The sequence below is a fragment of the Chanos chanos genome, chromosome 13 (assembly GCF_902362185.1).
Source record: "Chanos chanos chromosome 13, fChaCha1.1, whole genome shotgun sequence".
In the NCBI taxonomy this organism is placed as follows: domain Eukaryota; kingdom Metazoa; phylum Chordata; class Actinopteri; order Gonorynchiformes; family Chanidae; genus Chanos; species Chanos chanos.
The window spans coordinates 9699120-9718152 of NC_044507.1; the positions used below are offsets into that span (position 1 = coordinate 9699120).

General features: G+C 42.6%; 1 protein-coding gene across 1 annotated transcript; it reads left to right on the plus strand.

Annotated features, from left to right (window-relative positions):
- The first annotated feature begins 701 nt into the window (after positions 1-701).
- On the plus strand, positions 702-16299 carry nup205 (nucleoporin 205). The gene is made up of 42 exons (XM_030789947.1): positions 702-729; positions 1476-1618; positions 1956-2127; positions 2815-2959; positions 3108-3267; positions 3426-3654; positions 3777-3941; positions 4195-4370; positions 4675-4791; positions 4935-5072; positions 5187-5337; positions 5635-5843; positions 6090-6272; positions 6441-6491; positions 6982-7191; positions 7299-7536; positions 7852-8041; positions 8257-8377; positions 8672-8753; positions 8963-9127; positions 9416-9540; positions 9662-9776; positions 10001-10150; positions 10249-10323; positions 10627-10784; positions 10912-10992; positions 11137-11328; positions 11431-11638; positions 11738-11836; positions 11943-12088; positions 12209-12400; positions 12533-12654; positions 12873-13011; positions 13203-13329; positions 13652-13725; positions 14085-14216; positions 14345-14450; positions 14557-14717; positions 14954-15083; positions 15387-15491; positions 15637-15695; positions 15958-16299. The coding sequence occupies exons 1-42, from the start codon at positions 702-704 to the stop codon at positions 16108-16110; spliced, it is 5922 nt and encodes a 1973-aa protein (XP_030645807.1). The 3' UTR covers positions 16111-16299.
- The last annotated feature ends 2734 nt before the right edge of the window (positions 16300-19033 follow it).

The window sequence follows — 19033 nt, forward strand, 5'->3', positions numbered from 1 at the left end:
CTGATTCAGTTCAACAGCAAGTCAACAGCTGACCGTTCACAGACCCAGCAGATGGCGGTAATGAACATTAACAACCAATTGTCTTTCCCTGTCTAGTGAAAAGCAAGAAATACCAGAGGTTAACGAAATGCCCGCTATCCAGCAAATCTCGTGACAATGCAACAGAATAAACAAAACACTCCTCAGAATAAAGCTTCATACTTTATCACTTCAGCACAAGAAAGAGAGGAACCACAGACGCGTGCGCACACAATGAATTTCAAATACTTTATGTGATGTCAAAGGGTTTATCGCATGAGTCAACCAGTGTCAACCAGAAAATTCAGTCCTCTCTGCATCATAGACAGAACTGTGCCCCTCGCTCGATCAAAATAATTAGGCACTCAAGACACAAGGGGCAATACAACCATACGAATGGATACCGTCTCATTTGACGTCACACGGTTAACGCTTGTGATTCTATAAATGTCATGAGTACACATTACAATAAGACCTCGCCTGAGAGGCTGTAAACATTATAATGAGTTTAAAATATTACTAGTCAGTTGATTGTGAGAAGGTAAAAAAGCAATAACAACAATGATGCCCATGCTGTATTAGTACTTGCATGTACTACGACGGTGGAAAACAGACACAACGTTATATTTTTACTCTGGCGTCAAATCGGACACTCCTGGCACGCGGTGTATGTTGGAGAAAACATGGCGGCACAGATGGCGGTAAATTCAGGTAACAGGCGATATTGTTATCTTGTTTCTGGTCAGAAATTGTGATGTTTGCCATTGCGGTTTTACTGTTTCATAAATTAAGTTTGTTGCTACCATTTCCTCTGGTCTATTTGGTCTCTGTTAGCTATTTAGTGGATGCTCACATGGCCTTGAATGCAACACGTACGGGCTAGTTTTGCTAGCAAGCTCGGTAGATGGGTTTGACCGCTTACGGTACCACTTTCTGTTTCCCTTTAGACTGTCATTTCGATGTTGATCTTAGTATCTAGAATTCGGCTTAAATACTCATGAAGACTTATTGGTGGTCTTCTTAGAGGAGCTCTACTGTTTGGTTGTTGTTGTTGTTGTTTTTGCCAGCTTTGTTAAGTTATCGCTAGGTATTAATTTCTAGGAGCACTTTTGCTTAGAGGTGATTAGCATCATGCCAAAACACCTAACAAGTTGACCAGCATTTGTTGTAGTGAATCACCCCGTGTATGTTCATAGGAGTATGTAGCCGAATCAAGACCGTGATAAACAATGTGTGAAATGTAAATGTAGTTGTCAAAAATGTCAGTCATTTTTGTCATCTTCCACTTGTATATAACTCACAACTAGCGGTCATATTGCTGTGAGATGTCATCAACACCAACATGTTTTGTTATCAGTGCTGTGTAGTTATCTTACATACAGCAATAACAATAGATATGCTTACAGAGAGAACTATCTACAAAGTTATTATGCAAGTGACTGATCTTTTCCATACAGGAGCCAGTCTGTGGGGCCCACTCAAAGAGTTATGGGAAACCGTTGAGGGAGCAATATGGAGGAAACAACCAGAGAGTGTCCATCTACTAGACCTACAACTGAAGAAACACAAACCCCACTTCCTTTCGCTGTTCAAGAACCCAGTATGTGTGCATGTGTGAAATTTTCGCTTATTCTAGTCATAGAGCTTTAAATGAGCATTCTCTGAAGTCTGGGGCTGAATCCACTGCTAGCTTTTTCTAAGATTTATGTTTCTGTGGTATACATGGCAGAAAAAAGATTTTTCTTCTTCATTGTCTGTATGTTTGTTCATTTAAAGTTGACATGAATTCAAGAAGAAGTGAAGCCTGTTAAATGCTATACTGGCACCTGCGGTTCAGACTGACTCTCTTAAAATCATTCAGGCTCTATTTAAATGCTCTTTAAGTTACGCAGGCTCTGTTTAGATGCTCTTTTTGTTTTGTGTCATGTTCATTCCAGGCAAAGAGTGCAGAGCAGAGAGACAAAGTGCAGAAAGCTAGCACAGAAGGTATTGCTATTCAGGGGCAGCAGGGAGCTCGGCACCTCCCTGAACAGCTTCTGACTGAAGCCTTCATCCTCAGTGACCTCTTTGATCTTGGAGAGCTTGCTGCACTTGAATTGCTTCTAGCAGGTAACGTATGCATCTGCTTGTGAAACATAAGTGCATAAAATATTCACAGACTGTCCAGTGTCATTTCAAGGATTTAAAACCACACCCACAGTGTTTAAAAGGCATGAATATGTCTTGAATTTCAGTTCATTTCACTGCTGTTGTACTTGTAGATGGCTAGAGCAAAGCTCAGGTCATGCCCTCATCCATCTCTTATTTACTTTATTTTAATTTGATAAAAATAGCTGTTTAGCCAGCTCTTATTCATTGTATGGTTTTTCATTTGCTTTCTATCTTTCTGAGAAAACTGTTCTTGTAGTTCTGCACATTTTTTAGCCAGCAATGAACCAGGCAATTAACTGTGTCATTAATCCACTCCTCCATACTACCTCTTGCTATTTTGTGTAACTAATTTCTTGGGTACAACACTGAATCAATTGGATATCCAAATAGTTGGCCCCATTTATGAATGTGATGTGTCTGTGAGAGTGAGGAAGTCTGTAGGAATGATTCTTGATAAATTGAACATGCAGGACTTGAAGGGCAGTCCATCTAAAGATCTGGTAACTTTCTTATTTGAAAGGCATATTGAACTCTCCTGACAAATTGGCTGTGTTTATGGGGAATGTTGTACATGACGGACATCTCTTGTAAGATAGCTGTGTTGTGTCTCTGTTCTTGTGATGTGTCATGTTGCTTTGTCTTTAGGTGAGCATCAACAGCCTCACTTTCCTGGACTAACCAGGGGATTGGTGGCTGTACTTCTGTACTGGGATGGCAAGCGCTGTGTGGCAAACTCTCTGCGTTCATTGATTCAGTCTCGGCATGGAAAGACTTTCACACTTGACCTCAGGTATGGTGCCCTTATTTCAAATATTCTGCTCTAGGAACAAATCTTCTCTACATATATTACTCTTTTTTTTTTACTTGATCTTTTTTTATTGTCTTATTTGATTACTGAGATGGTAGTTCACTGATCTTGTTCTTGCCCTATTCTACAGTGCTGAATTGGTGAATCTAACAACGCGCTTCACAGATGAGCTAATGTCTCAGGGTTTGACCAGACAAATCCTTAATTTGGTATCTCAAATCAGCGTAACAGGGGAGTTTGAGAAACTTCAGAAAGAACGTGGTCTTGGAAATGAGAAACACAGAAAGGAGGTAAGAGAGAGACCTCTTTCAGTGTAGCACTGTGACTCTGAGATTTGCTTTTTTGTTTATCTTAAGTGGTCTTACAGATTGATATTTTTTTAAGATTTCACTTCATAAAGACTCCAGTGAAATCATTGGACTAATCATCTACCTCTCTATATCTCCAGGTGTCTGATCTCATCAAAGAATGCCGACAGTCCTTGGCGGAATGTCTCTTTGCATGGACATGCCAATCACCACTTAGTAAGGATGATACATTGGCCCTGATTGGGCACTTGGAGAATGTGACAGCAGAGGCTGATGGTTCACTGGACAGTGTGAACCTAGCTCTGGTCATGGCCTTGCTGTACTGCCTGGATGTTAGTTTCCTGGAACAGGGCACAGAGGATCGGGAGGGTAAGAGGACCATAGACATTCATGTCGCACTGTTAAGACTCCTTGTGAGCTAAAAGTTTAACAATTCCCAATTGTAATTTTATGTAACTCTTGGTAACCTGCATGATCTCTCTGTATGTCAGACCTTCTCCAGGCCTTGCCATTGCTGACAGATAAGCATTACGTGTCTGCAATACATACTCGCCTGCTGGAGGGTCCAGCGTGGAAAATTCCAGGACTGCAGGCACTGGTTCGGCTGACCTGGGCACTCTCTCTGAGAGCCCTCTCACAGCTACCACAGGGCTCAGGTACACTCAGTTCACAGCTTGCCAAAGCTCCAGAAATCATATCAACAGCATTTTAGATGAGCTGTTCATATTTATGTTTTACTTATGGACCTTTGATAAAGTACTTTTTTTTTGTTTTTTCACTTGTAATCACTAAATGCCAATGTGTTCTCATTGATCAGACGTTTGAATAAAGACTTTTGTTTAATGGACAGTTTTAAAGTTGCTCTTTCTCCTAGTTTCATTTTTTGACGGTACTGCTATTTCTCCCCAGCATTGGTGGAGTTCACAGAGGCAGATGAGGCTCTGACAGAACAGGCTCTGCAAGGCAATGTCTTCCTCTTTCTCACGAAGGGGATTCTGGGATGTGAGGGCTTTGTTCAGGAAGAGTTCTACGTGCGACGGCTACACGCGCTCATCACAGACTTTCTGGCTCTAATGCCTATGAGAGTAGGTGGACAGCAGATCATTGCACTGTAGAGAAAATATTTTTTCCTTTTTTAATTTAGATTTAGATTTGTTTTTTACTTCATTTTTAATTTTTCAAACGAGCAAAGTTTACATGGATATATACATAGAAAAAATAAATAAAATAAAGGGGTAGTAGAAGGAATAGACTTGAATTTATAAGATTCAAATTTTAGAAATTTTAGATTTTTTTTTTTTTGATCATCTTTTAATTTACATTATGTTGTTATAGCAAGCTGCGTGACTTTATTTGAAAATCATGTCGCTGTGTGACTTGTCTGTAAAGGTGAAGCAGCTCCGTAACCGTGCAGACGAGGATGCTCGACTGATTCACATGACTCTACAAATGGGAAGTGAGCCTCCCTCCTCTCTCCGCAAGGACCTAGAACACCTCATGATTCTGGTCAGCATTAGATTTATTTTGGATACAGATGCTGTTGAAATTAACGTGTAGCTGATGACGATGAGAATTTGGACCCTGTTATTATGCCATACACGGATACGTTTCCATTGAGCTTCTGTGTGTGTGTGTGTGTGTGTGTCAAGATTGGGGAGTTTTACAGTAAGGACCCCTTTGGACTGGAACTGGCTTTGGAGTTCTGGTGCCCCACCGAATCTCTGCAGCACACTTCGCTAACTGGGTCTTATTTGGGAGTTTCCCTGCAGAGGCCACCCCACAAGCAGGTTAAAGAAAATCCCCCCTTTTTTCTTTTTTTTTTTTTACCATTCTACCGTTTAACTCTAACTGACATGGCATTTTTGAGATTTTTTTTTAATGTCTCTTTTCGGCTCCTCTAGGTGGTTCTCTCTAAGTTTGTACGTCAAATGGGAGACTTGCTTCCAGCCACACTGTATATTCCATACCTGTGCATGCTGAAGGGACTTTCCAATGGGCCCCAGTGCTCACACTACTGCTTCAGTCTTCTTAAGTCCAACGGAGCGCCTCATGGTAACCAAAGTCTCTTGTATTCACTAGCATTGCCATATAGGCTTTGCTCTACTGTTGTTCTGCCTTCACAGTAAACCATTTAGTTTTATATTAATTTTCATTTTAGCTCTGGCCACTGTACTGCTAATGCTGCATGGCAGAGACTGTGTCTCGTACTCTCAGTTTGAAGCACTGTGATAGAGAATAAGGATTAGTTTCAAACACATGTGATAAGCCACATAACAGTGTTGAACTCTCTGTTGTAAAAGGAACGGTGGGTCTGATAAGTAAGCGTTTGTATTTTTATATCTGTTTCAGGAGAGAACCTGCAGGGTGCAGTGTCAGGCAGTCCCGTGTCATGGGAGCACTTTTTCCACTCTCTCATGATGTACCACGAGAACTTGCGGAGAGATGTGCCCAGTGCCGACGCTTCTCATTACCGCCATCCACCGATCAGGGGGATCACTCAGAGAGAGCTCGAAGGTCTCACTTCCTTTCTTCAGCTACTCACCACCATCATCACCTGGGTATGACACAGATAAAACTCCTGTCAGCACAATGGTCCAATTTGCTTCTGCGCTTGATAATGGTCTGAAAATGCTGATACTTGATAATTGAATTCAAACTTTTGAGGTTGATGTTCGTTCATATATAGCTCGAATGTATGACCTAATAGCTTAAGGAACCAAGCTTTCTTTCATTAGGCCTCGATTATCCTTCCTGGCCATGCTTGTCATCTTGACCTCCTCTCTGTTGTGTATGTGTGCGTTTAGAGTGAGAATGCAAGGCTGGCCCTATGTGAGCACCCTCAGTGGACTCCTGTTGTTGTGGTGTTGGGTTTGCTGCAGTGCAGTGTGCAGCCCGCCCTGAAAGCTGAGCTCCTGAGAACACTTGCCGCCTTTGGCAAGTCCCCCGAGATCGCTGCCTCCCTCTGGCAGTCATTGGAGTACACTCAGGTTAGGAACGAACTATTAATCTGGGTAAACCATCCAGGTCTGCTCTTCGTTTTTGAAGTACTTGAAACCCACCTCTCACAGCTTGCTCCATAAAATCAGCTTGTTACTAAAGCTCTGTGCATTGTATCAAATGATGGCTAAGCCAAACCATCTTTCCTGGGTATTCAGATTCTACAGACGGTTAGAGCTCCTGGACAGAAGCAAGCAGCAGGTATTGAGGTAAGTAATCTGTACATGGACTCTGTACGTTGCATCCAAAGCATTTTTACATTAAAATGAAACTGGATAATGACAGGAGACAAAAAGATCTTTAAAATGTTGTTGGAATCAAAGGAAACAACCTTTTTTTCTGAATCATAAAATTTTTACCTATGCATTTTTCTTGTAACTGAGCATACACACACACAAACCAAATTTTTTTTAATGAAGCAGAGGCGTAAGCTAAATTATTAAAAATGATCTCCACTCCCTTCTGATCCTCTTTGTAATTACTTTGCGTTGAGACTCTGTATGACGAGTAGAATCTCAGAATACTTATCAAATGTAAATTGTGGTGCACTACCTTTTTTTTTTTTTTTTTTTTTCTTAATCATCAAACTCTAAATTCATCAAACTTTAAATTCTAAATGTAAATTTGTGAGCATGTACAGGTTTAGTTCTTTACAGAAAACAGTTTGTGCCTTAATTCATCAACTGTCTTACCTTACAGGTTGAGCTGAATGAGATTGAGTCGAACTGCGAGGAGTACCCTTTGACCCGGGCGTTCTGTCACCTGATCAGCACACTTGTCGAAAGTGCGCTTCCCGTCAATCTTGGGGCTGGGTTGCGTCCGCCAGGTTTCCAGCCGTATCTGACCTTCTTGCGTGATGCTGTGTTCCTTCCCTTTCCGACGCGAGCCTACCGCCGTCCTGCAGAGAAGGTAACAGACTTAAGTCCTGAATTTTTGCCAAATCCTGATTTAGTGTCTCTGTTTAATCGCTCTCTCACTCACCCATTAACTGTCTTTGTCTTTCTGTCCCTCTGCAGTGGGAGGTTGCAGAGGCTGTGTTGGAGGTCTTTCATAAATTACTGCAGGACTACGAGCCACAGCCAGCAGACTTTCTGCAGGAGATGGTGGAGATACAGGGGGAGCAGGTCCCAGCTTATAAGCCCCCAGGATACACCCTGATGTTCCATCTACTGAATGACTCACCCACCCTCTCTCTCTGTCTCAGTCTGCTCGAGGAGGGAGTCCGACAGCTCGACACGTATGCCCCCTTCCCTGGTCAGTCCGTTTGACTTTAATGTTTGCATTTCTGTCTAACTCTTTCACCTTATATTCCTGAAATGTTTGAAGATTTTAGTGATATCTTAAGATTCTTTTTTTGCCAGCTTATCAAAAATGTGTATGTGTGGAGGATATCTAGAAGAGTACCCTATAAAGTGTAAATTCTGTGAATTAGGTTTTTTTGGGGGGGGGGGTTCATTAATTGTCTCTCAGAATTTTTTAACAAATGTATCACACATTTACATATATGAATTCTGATCTAATGTAAAGAAATTAATTGTGTATGTATCAATTATGTTGGTTATGACACAGGTAAGAAGCAGCTGGAGTCTGCTGTTCTGCATTGCCTTTGTCTGCTGGACCTGGCTTTGCAGAAAGAGGTGGTGTTTATGGACTTGCTGAGGGAGAGTCAGACATCTCTGCTGGTCTGCCCTCTGGAACAGTTACTACAGGGTGTCAGCGCTCAGAGCCGACGGGCTGACCACATCATCAACATTGCCAGGTGTGTCAGAGAAACAACCAGCTATTACACTTCTGTTGTCACAAGTCCTGTCAACCAGTACTTTGGTTCCACATTCACACGCTGTGACCCTCTTGGACTGCCACAGCATTATCAGATCCAGAATCACACAGCAACTTGATAACGTTTAGACCAACTCACAGTTTAGAAACAGCAGTGTTCTTCCTAATGTTGTGGTGATTTGTTGTTCCTTTCAGGTACCTTTATCACAGCAGCTCCAATCCCGAGGCTGCGTTTCAGAGCGCAAAGATCTTGCGGCATATTGCACGCTACCCAAACATCCAGACCAGACTAGTGGGAGACTTCACACATGACCCGGTGAGAAACGAAAACAATGCTCTGACATGTAATTTTGATTTGCTGCTTTTTCCCCATTGGGTCAGCATTAACTAAAACAAATGTATTGATTTTATTTTGCTCTGTTTGGCGATGTTGATGCATATGCGTAAATTTTGATGTAGACTTTCATATTTGAAATATATTATTACAGATAGTTTTAAAGTGCTATTTAAAAAGCAGATCATGGAAACCAGGGTTGTGTTTCTGAAGACGTTGTTTGATGATTGCAGTCATGTGTTCAGTGAGTGACTAGTTGTTGCATGTGTTCTGTAGGCTGTCAGTGAGAAGCTGATGGCTGGATTTGTGGAGTGTCTGGACAATGAGGAGGCCCAGGAGGGAGTGGAGAAAGGAGATGGTGAGTTTGGGACTAAACACATCAAACTGTCAGTCTCTCACTATTGCCTCTGACAACAGATAGGGCATGGGAGCAGGTCACTCTACAGTATACATCACTATTTCCAAAATGATACGTGACTTCTTTCGCTGTGTCTTATCAGTATGTACAAACATTTTAAATGAATAAAGTTTACTGAGCCATCCATTCCTGTTGTCTTTCTGAGTCAGTTTCAGAGCCCGAGAAGTGCGTAGCCAGGATCCGTCACGAGACTCAGATTCACATTCTGAACCTGCTGATCACCTCTCTGGAGCTGAAGAGCCCCAATTTGGCCCTCTACCTGCTGGGTTATGAGGTCAAAAAGCCAGTCTCCTCTACCAACCTTCAGGACCCAGGTAAGCTCCATGTACAACCACACTCAGCCTGTCTCTTACCGTTAGATTACTTTTATTTAATGATTTTTATTTTTTTTTTTCACCTGTTTATTTGCTCATTTGAAACAAGTCTTACTTGGCAACACTGTACATTTTTTATGTCTTGATATGAACCTAAGATATTTCCATGGAAGAATCTGATCAAAACCTCTAAAGATTAAATTTAACAAAATATTCTGAAAAATGGGTAGTTGCTAATTGTGCACCGTGTCTTGGTTACTGAATGCTTTTCCCATATGTCTGCATCAGGAGTTCTGGGCTGTCCAAGGAGCTGCCTGCATGCAATCCTAAGTCTGTTACAGAGAGGCAGTGAGAGACGGTCAGGACCCTTACTCACTCAACAGGCCCCACACCTAGCTGAACTGTGCTACCAGGTGAGCACGCAGACACGCTAATACTGCTTTGTAGCCTTTTGTAGCTTTTGTACAATTTGTAGTGCAGCATTGCAGATTCCCATTAAGCTCTGGTGTCATTCATTGATCTGTTTATCCTCAGGTGATCTACTTGCTGTGTGCTTGCTCTGAAACTTCAGGACCCACCATGCGTTACTTGAGGACCAGTCAAGACTTCTTGTACTCCCATCTGCAACACCTGCCCTTTGATTTACCAGGTCAGCTCTCCTCTAATGCCTCTTTGCTAGGTCCCTGAATTAGCTCATGCATAGCTCTGCCTGCCATGGGCTTAATTCATACACACACAGTGCTCTTTAGCAACTGGTAGAACAAAAAGGCCATCCTGGTGTTGCATTGCTCTGAGGTGCACCATTTGCCTGCATGGATCAGTTCACAGATCTCTTTAATGATACCTAGCTCTGCTGTCTCTGTGTTCCTGTAGGGAATGAGATTGCCGCTCTGTCTCAGATGTCTTGGCTGATGAAAACTGCAGCCATTGAACTCAGGGTGACATCCCTTAATCGCCAGCGTTCACACACTCAGAGACTTCTCAACTTGCTCTTGGATGACCAGCCACACATACAACACACTGGTAAACCCACACAAACCCAAAACAATTCACATTTTGACCACATCTCATGCTGAGCAAACGTAATTAACCAGCGGCTGTCTTTCTCTCCTTTGCTTTAGCTGATGGTGAGACAGGAATGGAGGAAGAGAGCAGATCAGTCAGTGGCTTTCTACACTTTGACACTGTTTCCAAGGGTGAGCTTTCGTCATTTGTGTGGTTAACCTCATGTGGCCACTTCCTGTTTAAAAAGAACAGTGTAAATGAGTGTTTTCCTCATGTCACCTGAAAGACCAACTCCCTACTCAAACATACAGTTCTCTTGCCTCAAGCTCACCCCTCTTTTCATTTGAACTGAAGTTAAAGCTATTGTAGTTAGAAGCTGTGCGAGACAGGACTTTGCCGAGGGCATTTCGCCCAGTTAGACATGAGAAATGTCAGAGGTGAACCTCATTTTTGAACGCTTTGATAATGATCTGACCCTGTTTGATTTTTATCAGTGCGAAGGAAACTGCTTAGCGTTCTCGATGCGATCAACTTCAGTCAGGAGGTACCTGAACTGCTGCAGCTGGATTTCTTTGAGCGCACTCAAATTGAACAGGTCATCTCCAACTGTGAACATGTCAATGAACAGGGTCACACTGTGTGCAACGTCAAGGTGTGTGTAATGTCCTGTAGCTCATTATACTCTCTGATCATGTGTAATTTTTAAATGTGTGTGTGTGTGTGTGTGTGTGTATTTTAACCAATTAATAGCAATTCTGCTGTTTTCCTGCGTCCTGTAGTTATTGCACCGAGTTCTGGTTGCAGAAGTTAACGCCCTACAGGGTATGGCAGCTATCGGACAGCGCCCACTTCTGATGGAGGTGAGAGTGTGTCTAATCGCTTAGTTACAAGGAGCTCCATCTGTGTTTCATCTGAGACAAAAAAAAAATGGCACAAACCCATAATACTTTGCAGTGTCAAATAGAATCAGCGTCACTTCATTTTTTCCCCTCTGTTTCTCTCAGGAGGTGAACTCTATACTGCAGCAGGTGGTGGAGAGGAATCGCGTGCGACGTAGTCTGAACGCCAAGCGCCATGCGCTGCAGTCCTGGAGGAGTCTGGTGGAGACTCTCCTGACCGCCTGCCCTGCAGAACTCATACCACCTGACCAGAGACAGCTCATTATCAGAGACCTGCTACTCGACCTGCATGATAAGGTTTGTATGTGTGTGTGTATAGAACAGAGGACCCTTGCATAACGTTTTGCATATTTGGTATGGTATACTAAGTAAGTCCACCTGTTTCTCATTCCTTTTCAGGTGCTGTCAGAGGACGCTGCTGTGGAGTTAATGCCAGTTGTTGCTGGGGCAGTATTCACTTTGACAGCACACCTCAGCCAATCAATTTTGTCTGAGCACCAGCAAGGGGCCGGACTAGAGGGAGGAGCTTCATCAGGGTTTGCCTCCATTGCTAATTCTGCCCTTCACCTCATCCTAAGAAAGCTGCTGGATTTTATCCTTTGCACAGGTGAGAAGGGAAAAATAAAAGTTTAGGAAGTGGCTGGCGTAGTTGTTCGGTCTTTACCTGTTTTTTATTCACTATTTTAACTAAAACCTGTGTTTGTAGGTGGAGGCTTCCAGCGCCTGCGGGCACACCTGTATGGCTCTTTGCTTTACTATCTACAGATTGCTCAGAAACCAGAGGAGCCAGACACACTTCAGACAGGTAACTGCAACATGCGTTAAAAAAGTTCAAGTGCAAGCAATTTTTGCCTTTTCTTTTGGCTGAATTTATCAAGCGCAAACCCGCTCCCCCTCCCTCCTTCCATCAGGTGTGTCTATGTGGGAGCGTTTGACTGCTCCTGAGGATGGCTTCTCTAAGCTACAGAGGGAAAACCTTGCCATCATAGACAGCTACGGCACCGCTCTAATGGAAGTCGTGTGCCGAGATGCCTGTGACGGACATGAAATTGGCAGGGTAGGAGTTTCCCTGTTTCAGTCCCTCAATCACCTGAATGCACGCTCTTCCACTATTTTGACATCCGGAAGGAAAGGTTTTAGCACTGATGGTGACTCTCTGTACTTCTCTCTGTTACAGATGCTAGCCCTGTCAGTGCTGGACAGGATCTTGTCCATAGACAGGCAGGGCCAGTGGCTGTTGTACATGTGTAACAGTGGCTATCTGCGCGTGCTGGTGGAGAGTCTCAGACAGGACGACACTGCGCTGCAGACGCTGCTGACCCCTCAGCCCCCGTTGCTGAAACCGCTCTACATCTATGAATCAAAGATGGTGAGAATCAAACACCTGCTCAAACTCAAAGAACACATGGCTAAGATTACAACCACTTTTCAGAGTTATCAGAATGGTTTTATGTTATGTTTTTGCATTGTGATATGTAATTCTGGGAATATTTGCATGCAGGCTTTGCTGACACGTGTTGCAAAGACAGCTCAGGGAGCCGTCGAGTTACTGCGTTTCGGTCTGGTGGCTCAGCTGGCGGAATGCCAGGTGTTTCACATGCTACCTGAAAGTGACTCCCTCAGGTGAGAGCTACAGAGCGAGAGGAGGAGAGTTTTACAGAGTGGGAGAAGTAAAACTCCTCCCCATGTGCCACATAAAGCATGTGATTTATTGAAACCTTTAGAGAGCTCATGTGAAAGATCTTTATCTTCTCCCCCGCCCCGCCGCCCCTCTCTCTCTCTCTCTCTCTCTCTCTCTCTCTCTCTCTCTCTCTCTCTCTCCCTCCCTCTCCCCTTCACAGAGTGTTTGGCCAGAGAGATCCCTCAGGCTTCATCCCCAGTCCTCCAGAGAGATACAGGCAGATACTACTCCCTGCACTCAGGCTGCTGCAGGTCATCCTGACATCCACTACCACTCACCACCAGCAGGGGGCAGCACAGGTAAACCATGCTCTCATGTTTGTCTGGTTTACAGAGGCATTTGGGAGTAAGAAACCCACAACACATAGCAGACATTTAATTTAATCTAAATAAAAAAAAAAAAAACAGAGCATCTAAAATAGTAATGTATAATGGTGATATCTGAACTGTCCTTGTTGATTCTGGTTGAGTGATACTTGTTTGTTTTGTAGGTACTGCAGTGGCTTATTGTGCACTCGGACACCATTCAGTCCATCCTGCGTTGTCAAAATCTAAGCATGGGTGCTCTGCAAGAACTTTCTCTACTCACAGCCATAATCAGCAAAACTGCACTGCCAGGTATAAACCATAACATTTACACAACCATGTTCCCCATTAGTGACACTATGCTGTTGGGTACAGCTCTTAATGTGCTAGCATTAACATTAGCTGCCTTATGATTTCGTGTTCCATCACTGTCAGTTTAAGACACGATTCTGAACTCTGAACTTAATTTTTAACACACATGGAAAGCTGAGACGGATCATAGGAAATTTAGATGTATTCATCAGAATGACATCTCTGTTTGGTGGACACCATTATAGGCACGCACAGCATTTTAGCCAATTATAGCTAAGCTTTAACACACAGAACAGAGTCATGTATGTGTCTCTTATTCTAGTAGCTCTGGAGATGGGGCAGGAGGTCAGCAGTGCTGCTCTGCTGGAGTTCCAAGGCCACATCGGCAGATTCCAGGTAAAGGACAGGCCACCATTTAGTCTTCTGTTAGCAGATGATGAATGGAGGGCATTGATTTTCTCTCTGTAAAAGCACGCATTGCCATTTAAGGCACGAGAGCCAAAATTCTACTTAGAAAATTAAACGGCCGTCGTTTAGGCAGCTTTTTTGGGTTTTGCTTCCTTTCTCTGCATTTAATGATTTATCTTGATAGTTTTTTTTAAAGATGTCAACTGTGTATCACTTACATGTCAGCAAAGTTAGTAAAGAATACAGTGTTACCATCATGAGTCTTTAAAACCAGAGCATATGTAGGTAAGTTCAGATCTTGAGAACATTATGATCAGCTCTCAGGTTTTTTCCCCCCTTTTCCTCAGCGTCAGTCATTGTCACTGCTGGTGCGGCTGGCTGGGGCTGAGAGAATTCGGATCCTAAAGCTGCTTGAGGAGAGCGTGGCCCCAGGAGACCCCGCGGAGAAGAGAGAAGAGATGGAGCTTGCCATGCAACAGGTCAGAGGTCATCGGAGGAACTTCTGTCCTCTGAACCTGCTGCCAGTGTAGCCCTCCGTGAAGTCGTAATGTAGTGATTTAAATAATCCATTGCTAACTGAATATGTTGCTTCTCTCTGTGTTTCCAGATCTGCGCTAATATTATGGAATACTGTCAGACATTGCTGCTGCAGAGTTCAGCTGATGCACAGTTCACTGTGTGTCTTTTCAGTCCTTCAGCCTCGGAACCTGCAGGTCCATACACACGCACACACACACACACAGTATCAGACTTCATAGCCTGTTTCCTAGTAGGTCAGTGTGAACAGTAGGTTAAAACTTTTCGCTTCCTCTGTGTCAGATTTGACAGTGCCCTCTGTGTCACGAGTGCCCAGTCTGGGGCTGGTTCTGTTCCTGCTGAAGAACAGTGCCACTGACTTCTTCCGTTACCATGACAGTCACAGTCAGAGCCTGGGCAAGCTACAGAGACTGGAACAGCTTGCCCCTGAGGAACTCAAAGAGGTACATACGCTCCCACATCACAATGCAAACACTTAGAAAGCCCCACACCAAACAAAACATTTATTTTCATGTCAATTTATTTTCACGTTAATGAGAGGAGCGCACTGCATGAATTTTATCGGAGCACCAGCATTATCTTAAAACTATGTTCCTCTTACATTGTTTAAGTGGATAAATGTAAATGTTTATATAAGATAGTTCAACTGTGTGTGTGTGTGTTTGTTTGTTTCTTCCAGTTGTGTCAGGCCCTGGTGTCCAGTTCTGGAGGTGTAGAAAAGATCCCATCAGTCCAGAAGAGTGTGTTAGCTAAACGACGTTTGGTCCAGCTCATCAACAACCGTGCCAAGTTGCTCGCTCTTTGCTCCTGTATCCTACTGCTGACAGACAGCATGCTGCAGGGGGATCAGTAAACCAAAGATTAATAGAATAGTGATGCATGAAGGAAATATGCAAGACAGTGGTAAAATATGCATTTGGAAAATATATCTGTATATAAACAACTGCAGGGCTTTGTTACGTGTGTAGTGTATGATAAAACCTCACTTCAGGCTTGTACTTTGTGTGTTTGTATGTTTTGAGAGATCAAGCTATATCGTTTGATTGGATTTCGCTAGTACTGCTCTGCCCTCCGAAAGACGGGAAAGGTTTCCTTGACACTTGGTGCTACAGACATCATCGAGACCAGTCTGTTTGTTCTCTGGCGCCACCTAGAATACTACCTGGTGTATTGCACTCCAAGTGACCCTAAAGATGCCCTTTTGCCAGGATACAGAGGTGAGGGTCAACCAGTCACTAAAGACAGAAGAAAGTCTGATTTAAGTATAATTTGTGTTTGTGAAGTAGTATATTCTTTTACATATATCTGCCCTGCCTTGTAAGCGTGAATCAGTAATTTTACACTTCTTTTCTCTGTCTTTAGATGTCAGTGGTGGGCGTGGTTTGGGACTGTCTAGGGTCAGTCACCAGGATCTGGAACAGGTAACTCCATTTATCATAGTACATCAAACAGGGTGAAGGACTGTGTCTGTTTAGGTACACGCTTTAGAAGAAAAACAGAACTTCGGTAGTTTATTAAAACAGAAACAGTTGTCTGTCATAACTTTTATATACGCTGTAAGAAAACAGCTGCAGAGGTCTTCGTTACTGTATGTGTGTATGTGTTCTTTGCGTGTCATGACTGTGAAGAGTGGTATGGTACATTGAGCACAAATTAATTGTGCAAGTCTTTGTATGTGTTCAGCTGCACAGTGAGGTGACGAGTGGCTTCAACGAACCACTGCAGAGGAAGCTGCTGGAGGTGGAGAGTCTGTACAGTAAAACCCACTCACGTCACACCTTCATCCAGGCCCTCACGCGCAGAATTCGAGGGCTCGTTCGCCAGGCCAAGAGTTAATTGCCTGCATCGTTTATGACTTGCCGGAGGGCTTTCAAGCGCTTATCACGGGATTCATACATAGATAAATGACAGACTTTTCCTCATGATGATGTGAAGGATGAAGCCGCGAGCATGAGGCTGATATTCGGAGGTCTTGTATTTCTCACTCCTATCTGCTCAATTTACTAAGAGTACAAATGGAATTTTACATGATATTAAGATTTCTCCTTTGATAACATTTTGGAATTGTGTCTTTTTGTATTGTCTAAAATAAAATAATTTTCTGATTTACCCCTTGGTCTTTTTAAGATTGAGCCAGAACACAAGGTCTGATTTTGATGTTTTGGCCTGGATGCCAGTTCGCATCAGAAGTTCCCTGAGGGTCGACTAAACCACTGCTATATTGGTGCCATTAAAACATGTCAAACAAAGCAACACAGAACAGTTATATAATACTTTCGGTTTTATTTCTCTCGCAAGGTACACTTTATAGAAGATAGTAAAGTGCGTAGGGTTTTTTTTGTTTTTTGTTTTTTTTTTTCAAAATTTTTGGAGAGGAGGAACTTAAAAAAAACCCTCAGGAAGAATAAGTATAAAGTATGTTTTTTTTTTTTTTAAGTTAGTCTCTGTACTAGTTACAGGGTAGTAATGTTAACTGGTCAAAAATGACATGAGGTTGCAATGTACTGTGCTTTGGGAGGGAGTACATTCAGATCTCAGGCTTGTGCTGTGTTTGCATTAAATCACAGGAGATACAGTAACATAAACACACAAGCACCAAACAGTTTTAGCCAAGGTAGACACATCTATCTGAGATACACAATAGTGTAACACATTTTTTGTTGTTGTATGATACACAGATATGAAATATGACCTGTATGTAATAGGCACCGTATCCTGTTCATTAAAGAAAGAGAAGCCTCCCATAGATAATGCTACAGTGGATGGATTGGAGGGAAAAAATTAGAATGAGATTGGATAAAAAGCCTAAATTGATGGACTTATTGGAGAGCCAACAGACAAGGATCAATACAGTGGCTCCTCTGAACTAGATTTAAAGAAAAAGAAAAACAAAAAAAAAAAAAACAAGGGTGGGATGGGTTACAATAGTTAAGGTTTTGTGCTACTTTAAGGTTTTTGTGCTACTTGTAAATCATGCACATTTTTCTATAAATTATTTTTTTTTTAAATAATGAAATTAATTACAGTATTAAAAAAAAAAAAGAAAAGAAAAATACATTTATCTCCCTGCTTCATTGGGCCTTCTAGTCCTTGATTGTGCAGCCTTGGGGGGGTTTAGTCCCATTTAAGACACAGGAAAAGACCTCTTCAGTAGCCTAATACCCATTCCCACAGTTTTGATCACCGAGCAGAAAAAGACGACCACGGAGATGCAGTACGTCTCGTGATGTCGAACATAAACGTCAAACATGGATGTGGTTAGGCAAACATGGTACAGCAATTACCCACTCTATTAACCAACATTAAACATAATGCAATAAGACAAGGAGGATTTGATAATAAATGTATTTACTGAATCTGGTAAAAAATAGTTTGACTTTCCTCTCAGTGACCACAGAGGCACCAGTGCAGAATCAGCAGATGATGAGCAGTCTCTACGGCCTGCCCACTGCCACGTGGTATACTCACGTTAACTTGTGATTCGCTGATAAAAAAAAATGACTTGATTAGTCAGAGCTATCCAACCTATGCCCTTAAACACAGAGTTATGGCAAGTTCTCGTTTCTGTCACCCATTACTATACCACTGACTCAAGTTCAGACTTGTTTCCCTGATTTAAATCAGTCTTCTGTTAGATGGAGAGGGCTTACTACAGCAGGACTACTTTGATATTAATCTTTGGATGTGAGAAAAACAAAAGCCCATCTTTAGGTGGTCGTTACCTCTGTACTGGTAACTGAGCCACACAATGCGGCATAATCTATTCTGTGAATTGTTGTATTTAGTTTTCTTAGGTGAATACACGGCCATTTCTGAACAGTTCCCATGCATCTGCAAAAGCAAGGTTGTGTTTATTGCATGAAGTGTGTGAACGTGGTTTGCGGTCACTGTGGTAAGAAGCCAGAGCGTTAGGTAATAATATACGGTCTTTCCCTACAAGATGCAGGAAAAGCCTACGTCTTGCTTCAGATTTTAGATTCAGCTAACTCATGCATGACATTATCTCTAAAACAGAGACCATGAGTGTCAATATTACAATTTTGTGTCTTCAACACAAACGTAAGCTATGTCTCTCTCTATACATAAAAATGCCTCTTAATGTTACAAAATATACATTAGGCTGATAGCACATACTGGGAATATCAGCCCATCTGCAACAGTTCATCACTGCAGGATGATGCCCACAAGACATTCACTTTTTCAATCTTGTGAACCATTTAGCACAGGGAGCCCAATGTGAAACCTTCCCCTTTGATCACCTATGCTACTCAGTATGTGTTACTTAGATAGGCACTGTATTACAGTGACTGGTGGGATGGCGACTGACAGACCAAGGTCACATTAGCATCAGTTTGTTCTCCTTAGCCCACCATCAATATGTCATCTTGTGACTCACACTGGACACAAGAATCCAGACCAGTGGATCTTCCTCGTAACATATGACTGTCTTTCGTGTCCAAATCCACTGATGTTTCTCACGCACAGGTTCAAAATAGGAGGGTCACATTGTTCTTTGAGACGTAGAGACAGTCCAAATGTAGGGTTCAACAGATTGGAAGGAAGATAAAGCCACTTAAAACTGACAGCAGGTGGTTCATTTAGTCTTCATGAGTTAGAGCTCACTTTATGTATGTGTGTATTTCTGCGTGGCTTGGGCAACAGTGTCCTCAGCATATCCGAGTTTCCTCTTGTTCAGATAACATATACTAGTGTTGCCGTGACAGAAAGTACTTTGGGAATGTGAGTTTTTAACTCCCCC

Coding starts and splice junctions, on each gene's coding strand:
- nup205 (XM_030789947.1), top strand. CDS start 702: ATGGCGGCACAGATGGCGGTAAATTCAG. Junction 13,012..13,202: donor ACCAGCAGGGGGCAGCACAG/GTAAACCATGCT, acceptor TTTGTTTTGTAG/GTACTGCAGTGGCTTATTGT. Junction 14,718..14,953: donor CCCCTGAGGAACTCAAAGAG/GTACATACGCTC, acceptor TGTTTCTTCCAG/TTGTGTCAGGCCCTGGTGTC.